General features: G+C 41.3%; 1 protein-coding gene across 1 annotated transcript in view; it reads left to right on the top strand.

Moving 5' to 3' along the window:
* Nucleotides 1-299: 299 nt before the first annotated feature.
* Nucleotides 300-15,604, top strand: part of XKR4 (XK related 4) — a 225,606-nt gene continuing 210,301 nt past the window's right edge. Inside the window, exon 1 of the mRNA XM_039703005.1 lies at nt 300-1,262. Within this exon, the coding sequence (XP_039558939.1) occupies nt 421-1,262 (842 nt within the window). The 5' untranslated portion in view covers nt 300-420. The remainder of the gene's footprint in view (nt 1,263-15,604) is intronic.

The following is a 15,604-nucleotide window of genomic DNA, read 5'->3' as shown; positions in this document are numbered from 1 at the left end:
CCCGCCCCTGCGCCAGTGCCGGTGCCGGTGCCGGGCGGGGGGCGGTGGCAGCGAGGGAAGAGGGATGAGGTCATCCTCTTTCCCGGCGTCAGTCAGCTGGGTGGTGGCGGCGGCGGGTGCGGGCGGAGGCGGGCAGGGAGGCGGGTGCGGGATGCGCTGCTCCGGGCAGCGCAGCCCTGCCTGCTCCCGGCTCGAGCGGAGCGCGGCGGCGGCGGCCCCGGCACCGCCGGCCCCCGCGGAGGCGGCGGCGGGGCGGGCGGGCTAATAGGTTTCACAAAAACACTTCGGAGCGGCGGGTCCGCGGCGGCGGAGGGCGGGAGGCAGGAGTCAGGAGGCAGAGGAGGAGGAGCAGGAGGAGGCGCGGGATAAAGGAGCGCTCGCTGCTCCCGCTCGCTCTCCAGCGGGGCTGAGAGAGGCATCATGGCCGCGAAGTCGGACGGGCGGCGGAAGATGAAGAAGGGCGGCGAGGTGGCGTTCACGCCGCTGCAGAACTCCGAGCACTCGGGCTCCGTGCAGGCGCTGGCCCCGGGGCTGCCCGCCGGCGCCGGGCCGGGCGGCGGCAGCGACGACGATGAGGCGCCCGGGGGCGGGTGCTGCAGCGGCGGCGGCGGCGGGGACGGCTCGGGCGGCGGCTCCCGGTGCTGCTGCTGCTGCTGCAGCGGCGGCAGAGGAGGAGACGGCGGAGGGGGCGGTGGCGGGGGCTCCCGGGGCTCGGGCGGGGGCTCGTCCTCCTTGTGCCTGCGGCTGGGCAGGGAGCAGCGGCGCTACTCGCTGTGGGACTGCCTCTGGATCCTGGCCGCCCTGGCCGTGTACTTCGCGGACGTGGGCACCGACATCTGGCTGGCGGTCGACTACTACCTGCGGGGCCAGCGCTGGTGGTTCGGGCTCACCCTGTTCTTCGTGCTGCTGGGCTCCCTGTCCGTGCAGGTCTTCAGCTTCCGCTGGTTCGCGCACGACTTCAGCACCGAGGACAGCGCCGCCGCCGCCGCCGGGCACTGCCCCGCCGCCGAGAGCAAGCTGCTGGTGAGCAGCGGCTCCGCGGCCGCGGACATCGACGCCGCTCGCCCCAGCACGCCGCAGAGACAGGCGTCCACCGCCAGCAAGGGCAACGCCACCAACAGCAGCAGCAACAGCAGCAGCCACGCCGCCGGCAGCGGCGCCGCCGGTCCCCGCGCTGGCGGCGGCCGCTCCGCGTCCTGCGCCTTCTGCATCTGGCTCCTGCAGTCACTCGTCCACATCCTGCAGCTGGGGCAGGTCTGGAGGTGAGGAGCAGGGCGAGGGGGGTGCGAGGGCCGGGGCTTGAGCCCCTGGCCACGGGGGAGCACGCCCGGCCGCGGGCGGGACTGCCCCCGGCGAGCGGCCGCCTGCCCCGCCGCGGGGTCCCTCGTGGGGACGGGCGCCCCGGCCCGCCGGGCCGTCGGGGTGACCGGGCTCCCGCAGGGCTGACCGGGCGCGGGGTGCCGAGGGGAGCCCCGCCGGGTCCCGGAGCGTCCTGTGCTGCCGGGGTGACCGCCCCGGGAGGCGCCCGGCTGCCTCCAGCCCGCGCAGCGCTAAGTGCCCAGAACCTCCTGGGAAACCTGCGCCGGAGGCTCGGTAAAATAAGGGAACCGGTGGGGAAAAGTGGGCATACCCCGGTAATGTACATCTCCTGGTCTCCTCACATGTGGCCAGCACATCGTTGCCGCCAGCAGGGAACTTCACTGGCAGGGAAGAGTTACTTTCCCGTAACGCCCTGATGCCGAGTTTTGAGATTTGTGTGTACATATGCTACAAACAGTCATCTCCTTGCTGTGCATATCCATTTTCTATATACGTGATGTATTCATTCATTTGGATGCCTTCTAAATCAAAGTTTTGAGTAGCAGTTCTCAAAACCATCTGCAAGCGACGTACTGTGCATTATGGAAAGGATGTGCTGAAGTGGGTTGGGAAAGGCACTTGCTGGAAAAGGAGATGACATCATAGTTTTCAAAAGTAAAGTTTTCCTTCAGTTTTAGCAAATTTCTGGGAAAGATTCATATGGAGGCTGAATGCCCTGCAAATACATTTAGTGCTGCCTGAAAAGTGCAGAGTTCAGAAGGCAGAGTGTATAAAGAGGTAAAACTTCCACATAAAATTTTGGAAGATAGATGCTGTATTGAAGCAGGTCATGCCGTAGGGCAAATGCACTAAAGCAACAGTGGAAAATGCCTTCTGTGTTTTTTTGTCTGATGAATGGAAAGAAATTATGTCATCCTTCTGTTTTGGAAACACTCGGGACTTTTCATAGCTGCTTCATTAGGGAGTTTAATTTGTTGTTACTGTAAACTTCTAATGCCAGTACTTTTAATATGTCTCATCCTTTTGGGCAAAGTCTGTCTTTTGCTCTGTCAGCACAATATCCAGTACAGCTCAGTTCTGCCTGTGACCCTTAAAAATCAAGGAGTCCAAGATAGTTGACCAAAGATCTTGGAATGCCACAACTAAGTACCTTTGCTTTCCAGAGTACTTGGTTCATCGTTACAAATTCAATTTTCCAAACTTGTGAAACTAACTAAAACTTACAGGTGTGCTCATATTAACAATGACATGGCTTGAAAGGGAAGCAGAATTTTGAACAATAAGTGATGCTTTGTTTCAAATCTTGAATGCTGATATGCTCCTTTATCTTCTACCTTCAGAATTGTTTAACGCGAGTTAAGGCTAGGACTTTCTGAATGTGATGGGTTCTGTGTAATGTTTAGTCCCCACCCTGCAGAGGTAGAAAGTAAGTACACTGGCTTAAATTGTCCTTAGAAATTCGTGTTGATATTCATACAGATAGAAGTCAAACAGTGTGGCTCATGCTGAGTGATAGAGGAGAGAGTTTTACGAGGTCTGGTGTCACGACTCTGTATTGGAGAACACAAAGAGCAGGGAGGGCTGTGGGTGGAGCAGGGTGGGATCCAATACTGTACAGCACTTCTGTCAGATGAGGTGTCTGGGATTTAGAGCTCGCCAGCTGCTTGCTTTTTGATGAAGCAGTGTCTTTTAACATAAGATTTCCTCCTTGCAAAAGCACCTACTTCTCTATATTTAAAACTAGATGAGTCTCTTTTGATCATATGTAGCTTTTCCTCATGTTTTATGTGCAGCAGTGTAAGACTACCAGAATATTAAACTGATGAGGCATGTTAGGACATTATTTATGGTTTAGCTTGTTACACTTTTTAAAAAAAAAAAATTTCAGTGAAACAGAGCCATCGAATTGCCTGTCTGTGAGTAACTTTGTAGTGTTTATTTGCAGTTGCTACAAACTTTTTTTCAGTGAAACAGAGCCATCGAATTGCCTGTCTGTGAGTAACTTTGTAGTGTTATTTGCAGTTGCTACAAACTTAGAAGTTATATGGTCAGCAGTATGGAGTGTTTCATATCACCATTCCATAATTGATTAAAGTGGCTCCATTTTAGTTCCCTACAAATATTCTTGATTAGGGAGAGCCTTTGGAGACATCTACAGCTAATAATCAGCCCCAAAGAGATGAGGTTACATCAAACCCTGAGAAACTCTGTACATAAGCATGGTGTCAGAACTAACATGATGTGTAGAAATTTTCTGGAAATAGTATCTCTAATCAGACACTTAATAGTCCAGAACTTCTACTCTGTAGTGTAACATTGGTACTGCCTTGAGCAAATAGCTCAAGTTATTTAGGCTGAAAGATGATCTAAAGTGTTTTCAAGTTGCCTGTGTTTGGAGATTTAACTCCTTCTTTGACACAGCTGAGCAGACCATGCTGGCTGTGTGAGCACCACAGGTGCACATGTGCTGGGATCACATCCCAACAAGTGACAAAACCTGTTACCCATTGCTCTGTGCCTCTCATTATGTTTCTTCTTAGCTTTCACATTTTTCCTTTTTTTTTTTTGTTTCTTTTGCCCCTGGTTAAAGCTCTCCTGTAGCTACATTTAAATTTTCTGTTACTTATTGCAGTGAATCTCCCACAAGTAAAAATGACAGTAATATGTCTCTCATTTCTCTATCAGGGAATGAGGAAAAAGTTTGCTTGTGCCTGATTCTCAGGCTACTAAAATTGGTGATCATTCTGTTTTCACATGGTATTTGTTGTCTTCTGTCTCCTCTTAAAATTAATTGAATCCTGAGGTCTTCAATTTCCCTTTATTTGTCTCATTGTCAAAGGTTTTGGGGGCAATGGTGTCAACTGCTTATTTAAGAAAACTATCCTGAGGAAAGAGCAGTACAACTGACAATCCCAGTGCTCTTAACAATCTTAAATTAAATAAAAAATTTGTAAGAATGTGTTTTTAGTGATTAATTCTGTCAGAATGACTTTTAACAATTTCAAAGCATTTCCTCTGAGATTAATATTTTGTTTACAAACATACTGAAAGCCAGATCATTGAAAATTATTATGTGTTAATTTTAACTAAAATGTGCTAATGGGAAATGAATGAGGTCTTTAATGTGGAATGGAACAATTCTAGAAGTAGGCAATCTAAAATTGCTAAAACAGTTTTTATTCCTTGAGTGTGAAAAAGGGGAACTGCAGGAGCAGCTAAGCTGCCAATCAGTTCTGAATGAAATTGTGATTTTTTTTCTTTTGGAATTGGTGTAGCTTCCCCCCAAAAAAACTTTGAAATATCAAATGGCCCCTTTTAAAAGAATATATATATATATATATATATATAAAAAATTTTATTTTCCTCTGGGGTGTGGCTGTTCATGGACTTCCTGATGGCAGCGACCACCTTTTAAAATTCCAGTGAAGTCTCTGAGGATCTGCTTGCCACAGCAGAGTGCAGGAACTAGGCATTTGTTGGCAGCTAATTTCATGGTGAAATGTGATCACTGATGAGATTCTGCCTTCAGAAATAGATACAGATATGTTTCCTTATGCATACTTCCACTGTGTTCTGCTTTTCACAAGTATTTGGCCATGGAAATCACACTATGGAGCCCTCTTCTCCCAAGCAGGTGATGTGTGAGACCTCTCCTATTATTAGTAGACTCTGGATGCAATACTCGGGGTGCTTCTATCCCATTGAAAGGAAAAATGGAAGTAGATGATTAAATTTGGAGTCTGTAAGGGCCTCTGTAGAGGTATATGAGCCAGTAGGATCCAGATAAACTATGGCCCTTTGAGCCTGGCCTGAGACTGTAACCACTGCCCTGGAGCATCCCTTTGATTCACTAAACTTCACAGGCTTAGCCATGACTTTCAGATTTTGCTGTGGATGGCAGGACTTGGTGACTGGATGTAAGAGAGCATAGTGTTCATCTGGCATCGGTAGAGCTGGTTCATTTCCTTAAAAAAAAAATTCTTGCTGAGGTTCTCTTGGTCTGGTAGGATTCAGATAGCCATGCTCCCGAAGCTGGGTAAAGAGGTCAGTCAGCCCTGGGAGGAGTGGAGGTGGGAAGTTGGGTGGGAACAGCAGGAGGAGACTGGAGCACTTGCTGGTGCCCATCTTGTGGTGTCTGGATAGCAAGAAGTAGCTCCCTGAGACAGCTCCTGTGCCTTGCAGCAGGGTGGTGTGAGCAGGCTGCCTTGGTGCTCAGAGTGCTTGGGAGTTCCCGCAGTATCTGTCATTTTGTTTGAAAGGCTGCAGTCAATGTGCCTGAAAGGGAACTGTCAGGTTTCTGTAGCTAACAAGGCCAGAGGAAGGGTGAATCATTGAAAAGATGAGGACTGGAAATTACCCTGTAAAATTATTTCTGGATAGCTGAAGCAATACTGAGATGATTAAGTATATCCCTCTCAACAGAGTCAGGGAGTTTGACTGAGACTTTCTAGCTCTATGGGAAACCACCTAGAGAAGGAGGAGGACACATCAAGTTACTTACTTGTCCTTCCTGGTGGCATTGTGCAGGACAGTTCCTAAGTGGAATGATGCTATGGATTGGCTATATCTGTTTATGTGTAGTACTAAGAAGCCATTATTTTCCTCATCCTTCCTGGTTCTAATTTGGAAAAAAGAGGAGTTGTGGCAAGGTTGTAAAGGTGATGTTGGATTCTGAGACCAGGGTGAGTTGTAATTTCTCTCGTGCCCTGTGGAAACATTTTTCACAGGTCTGGATCATCTGCTGAAGAAATGTCATTGCTTATGCTCATAAGCTTCACTTCTGCAATAACTTGACACTCTTAGAAGTAAAAAAACCCAAACAAAACAACAATAAAAAAAAAGGGTAAAGGGCATCTGCCCTGCCTGTGAGAAATCCTGATGACTTCTTCAGATGCTCACTATTGAGCATGACTGACGCCCTAAATTGGAGGTGCCAGCAAGGTAGTTCAAATTAAGAAAAACATCATCAGTCTTAGCTTGACTCCAAATTTAAATAGGTTTATTTCTTTTAACACTTTTGATCTACATAGTAGTTTTTGACACTTTTGCTCAGTAGCAATGTAAGAGTTTGGTGTAGTTATGTGGTCAATAATTCCAGCTGCCATTGGACTTCACACTAAGATGTGATAATATCTCAATTTGACACCAGTTTTTCTCACTGTTTTGAAATCTGTCAGATAATTTGTCACATGGAGTCCAAATTTATGAATCACAACCATTTCCTAGACAAGATTATTGCATATCCGCCCCATCTGTCTCTTAGTGTAGCGAAATGCTGCCACTCAGCAATGCCATATTTCTTTTATTGAGTTACTGCAGTGCTTGAGTTAAAATCCTACTGACTAACTATTTTGCTTGCTGTGTCTTTAGGTCTCAAGAAAGGTTATGGGCTGTCAGAAACAGGAAATAAAGTTGTGTGTTTTTTCCCCTCTCAGCAGGATTAGAAGGGGCAGCCCATGCTGTAAATGGCCTGACCACACTTAAACTCTTGGTTTATTCATCAGAATAAATATTCAAAATTTTTTACTCTTTTCATTCCCTTTTTTCTTTATTTTTTGTTCTCTTTTCTGAAGATAGTGGTATGCAGATGAAGTCTGTGCCTTTCATATCTTTTTTTGAAACACAGGAATGAAGCTTTACTATGTTCTTAAAAATCTCTTACAAGTCTGCATACAAATCAGATTTGGTATTCAGTTTATTCTAATAACCTTAGCTATGTGTAAAAGATGCTGATGTACTTTAGAAGAAAGATACTGACTTTAATAATTAACAAGCGTTCTCTCTGTAGAGAATATTTATCAGTTATATAAGTTTTCAGATTGTCAAAGGACTGCTTAAGCACTGATTTCTGATCACACAATTGGCTTAGTAGGAAAACTAATATTTTATACACAGAATGCTTTCTAGAAACTTATATATGGGAAGAATTTATATTTGCCTTTTTCCAAGAGTGGAAAATTAGTAAAATTACAGGGATTTGTGTTTCAGAGGATTTCATGTTAATATAGGGTTTTTTTTCTTTTTTTTTCTTTTTTTTTTCTTTTTTTTTGTTTTGTTTTGTTTTTTTGGTTTTTATTGTTAAATCTCTGTTACTTATATCAGAAAAAGTATTTGTTTCTGAAAGGTCAGTTTGCATGTCCACATCTCTTGTGGGAAAGCAAGAAAGTGTAACGCCACAGCATAATCTATAGCCCCAGTGATCCTCCTTCATTCATCAGGTTATTTACATCACAGTTGAATTTGTTCAGAAGAGTATTCTCCTTGTCACCTGGCTTAGTTGTTAATATTAATCCATAAGAACTGACTTGACCACAAGGATACAAAAGCTGTAATAAAACTAAAATTAAATCAATTCTTCTGTCACTTGGTGTTACCTTGTTCTTCTGTCTCTGTGTTCCAATTAAGTAGCTTTTAATGTATTGCAGATAAATCACAGCAGTGACTTACATTTTCAGTAAACAGGTTGTTTGGGAGGAATTTGTTAGGCACAGACAAAATCAATAGCTCTTTTGCTTGCACTTCAAGAAAAATTTTTTGTTTGCTAAAGTACATTTACGAAGAGGTGTCTTTTTTGTCAATTTTAGCACAGCTGTCAGTTGTATGCATTGTGTTGAGTGGATATAGGTGTGGAAGGGGCAAACAGGCTATAAAAAGAACTGCTTTAATTTACTTGGTTTTTAAAATGAATGGAGGCTCATATTAAGGAGCACATGATGGGGCATGTAGAAAAGAAAGAAGGTTCTGAAAAAAGCATGGGAATATCAGTTAATACTGCTAACCAAACTAACTCCAGTTTGTTTCCTTTCAGCCACTGACCAAAGAGGAATTGTTTGAATAATTTCCTAAATGACTGCTTGAGAAACTGTAGAAGCAGGCAGGCAAACAGAAGAGTTCTATGTCTGGGAAAATTCACAGTAAAAATGTTAGATACATGGAGAAAATGCTAGATAAACTCTCACTGCAGTGAGTAGTCATCTGAACAATGATAAATAAAAATGTGAGATATCAGTTTGGCATAAGCTGACAGGAAAGAGAGTACTATAAAACATCTTTTCATAAATTTTAGAATTAAAAAATAATAGGTCTTGGGTATATATTTTTCCAAGATATTTTACCTGAATTTTCTGACAACCATAACATGAATTATCATCTCCCCGTGGGCTCTGGTTGCTGAAGTGGTTTCTTATCACTCTCCTTCTTATTCTGTTTCTCTGCCTGAATGGCTGAAATGGGTTGTAATGTACTTTTTCCCCCAAGATAAAATAATTGCTATATTATGTTATTATTTTTATTACTTTTCCTTTGACAACAAGCCTGTGCTGCTCAGTATGTTCATGGTAAAAGGCTTGTGTGGTGAGCTGTATAAATCTTTTTGATTGGCAGGGATAATCAGTGGGGGTGGTTAATGTTATCAATCCCAAATGATTTGATGTCACGAGTTTGAGCACATGGAGCCTGACTGTTTTGTGGGGTGTTTTCAAAGGAATTTCAGCAGGTAATGGTATGACAGGGAGAGTATCTACTTTTTGTTCTTCTGAAGTTGGAAGGTGTGACTTAGATGAGACTAATGTACCAAGGATGGTGCCAGCTGCTTTAGAGAAAGATGCAGATGTTTTATGGTGAATAAAAAGTGAATTAACCTACAGTTGGATGGACAGTTTTCCTCATCTCTATCAGCTGTTATATATCAGATTAGTTTCTGCCCTTAAAAGTGAAGGTTAGCATTGCCACAGTTTTCAACATTATTTGCTTTAATGGGATGTTTTCATGTAAAGATCTGATCTATTCTAGGAACCTGCCAACTTCTTTGGGTGGTGCATTCCCATGCATAGTACATAGGATCAGTAGATTACTTCCTGCAGGACCAAGGAGAGTACCCTTAAATATAAAGCACCAGACATCAGCTATCTGTAGAGAGATCTATACATGCACAGAAAGCAATGAAAGCCACTATGCTGATATTTTCACATTTTAATAGTGGCTTGTGTGGAGTGATAAGATTTGTCATTATAAATGTGTGTGGGCTTTTATCTATAGGAAGGGCATGGATGCAATTGTGTCTTTTCTTCTTATTCTCCAACCCTAACCTTTATAGTCTCTCTTTATATGCAAATATTTCCGTGAGACAGATCTATAATAGGACTTTGCTCTGAAAGAAGAATTTAGATGTTCTTCAGGCATATAGACCTGAAAAGATGACCTAGAAAATTTGGCCTAACAGTCTTGTGAGGAAAGCTTTTTTACTGTGAGGGTGACAAAGCACTGGAGCAAGCTCCCCAAAAACTTTGTGGAGTGTCCTTCTCTGCAGATATTCAAAACATGCCTGAATGTGATCTTGTGTAATTTGTTCTGTGAACTTGATGTAGCAGAGGACTTGGACTGGATGGTCTCCCAGAGGTCCCTTCCCACCCCAAACATTGTTATTCTGTGATTCTGTATGAAGTTACTTAAGGAACTTAAAAATGATGGACCATAATGTTCAGTTTGAAAGCTGCCTAGAGGCTTGTATTCCTGCCTTTTAGCTGTGTCCAGAACCTCCCCAGCACACACAGCCCGAGTTCCTCCTCATTTGAGCCCATTGCAAACCAGATGCTAGGCTGCAGTGGCACCAAAATCCCTTAGTGGTTCCAGTTGGCAAGCATTGTTTAAATCTGCTTTATGAGCAATGACAAGCTTATATACCCAACAAATATTGCAGACTCAGCCTTGTTTTATACTACTGGAGAAATGTCCCTTGTGATTAGAGTATTTGCTCAGGTTTTAGGAGATTTGAGTCCACTGCCCTTTCCAGCTGTGAGGGGTCAGTTCGTGTCTCCCTGATTGGTTTCTGCACTGATGCTTAGGCAAGGCTGGATGGGGACATTTACTGCCCTTCCTGCTGGAGCTGTGACATAACACTGACAGAGAAATGTCATGTTTGTGAGAACACAGAGGAAGACCTAATAGGGTCTTGTAATGAGATCAAAACCAGATTTCCCTTTCTTCTTTATGGTTTAATTTTTTTTACCTTTTCCCACCCTTTAAACTTCTCTTTTTCTCTTACCCTAAAAGTACATTACCAGTATTTCTGTTTACAAACATTCACATTTCATGTATAGTATAACCACAAAGAGCACCATAACACAGATATCCATGCAAATCCCTGCTTAAGCTTATAGAGTAGCTCCAGATGAACTGAATTAGCTGAAGGATTGGTTTATTCATTTTTTTTCATCAGCCTTTCTTTGTCATATGTAATCAAACTTAGAAAAAGAGATAGAAAAAAGCTGGTTTTGATGTATGCACCCAGTAGTTCCACACATTTTCTCTGCCATTTCTTGCAAAAGTGAATTAAATAACAATTTTAAAACTGCAATTTAAAAATTGTTTGAGTTCCTGGTTTTTTCTCTGAGTTGATTTCCTGATACAATTTTTGTAGTTGATTTTTATCAACATAAGCAGAAGTTTAGTGGCTGAAGTAAAACCTGATCTTCATGTCCCAGATTCTTATTTCCCAACTCACCTCAAGCTCCACAGAAAGTGGACCCCAGCTTTTCAGTATGCATAATTTCAGTTGGCTTTTGGTTGCCTTTAGTCTGTATATCAGAAATTAAGAACTGCAGCTCCCTTTTAATTCAACTGGAGTGAAGCTTTTTATATTATTTTTTCATAAAAGAGAAGGATATTTAAAGGATCAACTTGGGTAGTCAAAAGCAGAGCATACTTCTGAGGATGTTATTCTTTAGTTATCTAGTCCATATTTGCAGTCTAGTCTATGGATATTATGAAGCCTTATTTTTGTAATATACTTTGAGATACTCAGATGGAAAATTATCTATGTAGAAACAATTCAAAATCAATTATTACTTCAATGTGTCTGTCAAAACAGGTTTTAAGTTAAATATGTTGAAATATGAGCATCTTTCTATAATGGACAGTATTGAGCTATTAAAGTAAGATTTTAATATTTTAAAGATTTCTTTCCATAAGGCCTTATGCTTATTACACCCAGAATATACTGTATAGCTTAAAAAAAGTTCTGTCCTTCACCTCATTTCCTTCACCTACTACTTTTGCTGCTTCAGGTTAGCTCATCCCCTCATCTTTTGAGCTGTTTTCCTTATTTGTTACTTTGCTTTTTAAGCTGGATCCAGGATGCTGTGGGAAACTGTCTTAAGGGTTAGGAATTTTTCTAAACTAAGTGGAGGAGCTAGAATCAACTTCAACCTGAAGTTTCCAAGCACTAGACACTTCAGCTTCAGAAACAATGACGTGAGTAGGTGATAGCAGACAAATGGGCTGAGGATAGAACATTGCCTGTAGTATTGGTGGAAACTGGACTCAATGCAGAATTATTAAAAAAAAGCATGAATGTAAACAGAGCTCATAGACTATTAAATGGATATGTTAAGATTGGGCACTTATAGAAGTGAAACCAAATACAGTGCAGAGGATAATTAATGTGGCAGAGAGAACTCAATAATAACTGCTTTGAACTTTTACAATAGTGTGTTAATGCATGTGTCAAAAGGAAGGATTGCATTTACAGTCAACAACCATTTGTTAGCAATTTTTACCACACAGGCCAATTAAGAACTCATGATAACATTGTATGAAAATTACCTTTCTGAATGAGGGGCTGTATTTAGTCTTTAAGTATGTTATTAATTTTTTTTTTTCTGTACCTAAAAAATAAAGTTTTGGACATGTACATTTTTCTATAACCTGTCTTCATTCTCTTTGTGTCACTTCTGTGAAGGAGCTACTCCATTAATAATCCAATAGGGTTAGCGAATTAATTAGTTATTGGGAGTGTTCTCTTCGTAGTTGGATTAAATCAAGAGAGTTTCTCAGAAAACTATCATAGAGTGCAAAATAAGTCACCCATCAGTTCCTGAGTTTGGCTCATAAGAGGCTTACTAGCCCCTGATGGTTGGTTTGGAGAAGCAGAACACAAAATCTCAGGAACCGTGAAGACTGTAGTTGAAATGGACTTGTTCCCTTGTCAGTGTGTACCTGTTACTTGTGTGCTGTCAGGTAGACTGAGGATTTTGGCTTGCTTTGTGAGTTTATGGATGCTTTGCACTCATCAGTGAAAAAGTATAGCTCCTTTAGAGAGAGAATGCTGGTCTCCTGACCAAACTGTGAATTGGGCCATTGAAGGTTCTTCAAGTGGGACTTGCCTGAGATAGCCCAGAGCAAATCTTTAATCTCTGTGTGTCCTCTGCTCTTCCAGTAGAGCTTATTAACAGCCTCCAGCCTCATCCATGTTGAAAAGGTGGCAAGCTGGAACAGGATTCTCCTGTTCCTATAAAAACTTCCTAGAACAGCAGGAGGATAATATTATATGCTGGTTTGGGGATACTTCTGAAACAGAAGTGATGAGGAATTGCTACTACTTCTGGTGGCTTAAGCGTGTGTTTAAGATAGGGGAGTATTTTTGAGCAGGTGCTTTTCCTAATTCATCCCAAAATCAATTTCAGACCTAGACTCAGTCCTTTTTTCTTGAGTCTAGGACTCTTTACACTGTCCATGTCTTTATTACACACGATGAACTCACAAGGGAGTCAACCCATTCTCTGCTAAGAACCAGAATTTTCCTACAGGTCTATCTTTTATTAGGACAGGTGTGTGGAATACCATACTGTGTCAGAATTCATGTTAATAGGTTATCATTAATTCTTATGTTGTTTTACAAATGGGTGATTTATAAAACAAAAATAAAAGAAATTATGCTTTAATATCTTTCTATTTTTAAAGTATCAGGTACTCTGGCTTTCTTGAAGTGCAGAAAGTATTGGATGGAAAGAATATTTTGAAAAATGTTGATTGCCACCCTAATTAAGTATATTTCAGTAAGGACATGAAACATTTTCCTAATGCATTCTCTAGGTGGGAAATGGAGTTGCATTACATTAAAAACCCCATAAAATTTCAAGTTTTTAACTGTAATGCTATGTCTTAAAGCATTTTAAATATCCACAAAATGATTCATTGAGCTTTGAAACAATTGGCATTTACATAATCAGCGTGTATTAACACGGGATATTTTCAATACCTCAGCAAAACCTATATCCCTAGTTTTTAATATTAAACCAGCACCTAAGGAGAAAATATGGCCAATAGCTTTATTTGACAGCTAGCACTAATATAGGAGTCAAACTTAAAAGGACACTGTACATACCCGTCATCATAAGAAAAACCCTACAAGTATTCTTTTGAAGTTCACTTATGAATTCAGTTTGACTGTGTTAATGACTTGTACTGATTTCTTCAGCTTGAGCTTTATGAGTGCAAATACTTATGGAAGGTGTATTTTAAGCCTGAGTGCCAGAATATTAATCAAAACCTTAATTACATATTCAGTAGTAATATTCCAATTCATATGGGTCTTACTTAATTTCATTACTCATCCAATCAAGGATCAGAAGCAATGACATATGATTTAAATAGCAAATTGTTTTGGATATTTCTAATTAGTAGGAACAAAGGATTGGTTGTCAAAGAAATTAACTTTGGCACCTTGAAAACTAAGAATAACCTTGAAATAAGAATAAACTCAACATTCAAATCTGTTCACAGAAAATTTACTGAATGTTTTCATGCATGCTTACTCTATATAAACTATTTGCAAATAAATAAACGACAGAAATATGTCTTGTAATGGCATTTCATAAATCATTCTTTGGAAAATTTTTCATGAACAACAACCTTAATAGATATGAAGAAGACAGCAGGATTTATGCTTATTTCAAGCAATTTTTTTGGGTATAAATATTGCCATAATATTGTGACTCAAGAATGCATCTTATTTTGATACTACATCTTTGAGCAATGAAATTCTAATTTGGCCATAATGGAGAATGTCTCACACTGGATTTATCTTTACTACGTGGGAGCCTGTCACTGCTTCATCTGTTCTTTCAATTCCCCATCCTCAAAAACCTGTGAAGTCTTTTAAGGGGACAAGGCTTTGAAAAGTCTGTCTGCAAACTCGAAGGACCAGTGGGAGAATTGGGTCCTTTTCTCCGTCCTGCTGTCACTCCATGCTCTGTTAAGTGTCCTTCATCTGCACTACAAGCCAAAGCTCTTGATTCTGTGATCTACCACTCATGATGCCAGAGAAAAGTTGCTCTGTGGCTCCCTTGAAGCTGTACTGGATTCTAAAAGCAAGGAAGCACAAAGCCATGGGAATAGTTTAGGAATGATATTAATTGCCATCACTGAATGAGTATATACCTGGGATTTGATGCAAGCAATTTCCTTACATAGGCTGTCCCACTTTTTTTTTAATTTTTTTTTTTTAATATGAGCATCAGTTTTGCCTATAGGCTTCACAAAGAGAAGAAATCCATGACGAAATAAGGTAGAATCTCAGAACTGTGAGTTGTAGAAGTATATTCTTTAATTTCCTTTTTCTCTTGGCAAGTATTTTTATCATATTCAAGCATTAGCTCTTAGAAATAATGTTCACTTCAAAAGCCACTTCCTCCTCAATAAATAATTCAGAATCATAGATTGTTCATGAGGAATTATCAACACACTAGTAGTAATTTAATATACCAAGCAATCGCACTCACTTTAGCCTACATATGATTTAAATAGAATATGACAGTTTAGGGTCTCCATTTGCCTCATGGCATGTTGGGATCAAACTTGGCAAGTGGTTGCAGTGTTCTCATATCTTCTGAAGAAGTGTTCTCATATCTTCTGAAGAAGTGAATGAAAGTTGCATAATTCAGAGAGGATTTCTTAATTACATGCTAAATCAGAGTTTGCTTGCTTGTGTTCTGAATCCAAATTGTAGCCCAGGACCAGCTTTAAAGCATGTGAATATTTTCTCTGAACCTTGTTAACTAGCATCTCACAAACTTGTAACTTTTTAAAATTTAACTTATTATTTTGAGGCAGTATTTCAGTATATTAGTTACCTTTGATTTATCCTATGGGTGAAAGGCTGAACCTACCCTTCCTGAACTGTCTGACACATGGGATCCATCAGCTGAGGACAACGTGCTTTCTGGAAATTTTACCTCTTTTGCTTTTTCAAAGAGTCAGGTTTTTTTTTCCCCTTCCATTCCCACTAGTAACCCAACACCACTGAGTGTTAGCTATTGGTTGAGCAAGATTTGTGTTTTCTCACAGTCATAAATAACTGTGGTGAAAAAGAGACAAATTCCTTCTCACTCTAATGCTTTTGCCTGTTGATAGGAAAATGTAAAACTGGTAGTATATCAATGGCAGACATATAATTTACTACTAGAACTGTCATATCTGAACTCAGATTGGGACTTTTCATACATTG

The sequence above is a fragment of the Passer montanus genome, unplaced genomic scaffold (genome assembly GCF_014805655.1).
Source record: "Passer montanus isolate IOZ18808 unplaced genomic scaffold, ASM1480565v1 scaffold16, whole genome shotgun sequence".
Lineage (NCBI taxonomy): Eukaryota > Metazoa > Chordata > Aves > Passeriformes > Passeridae > Passer > Passer montanus.
This window is presented reverse-complemented; position numbering and strand designations above follow the sequence as displayed.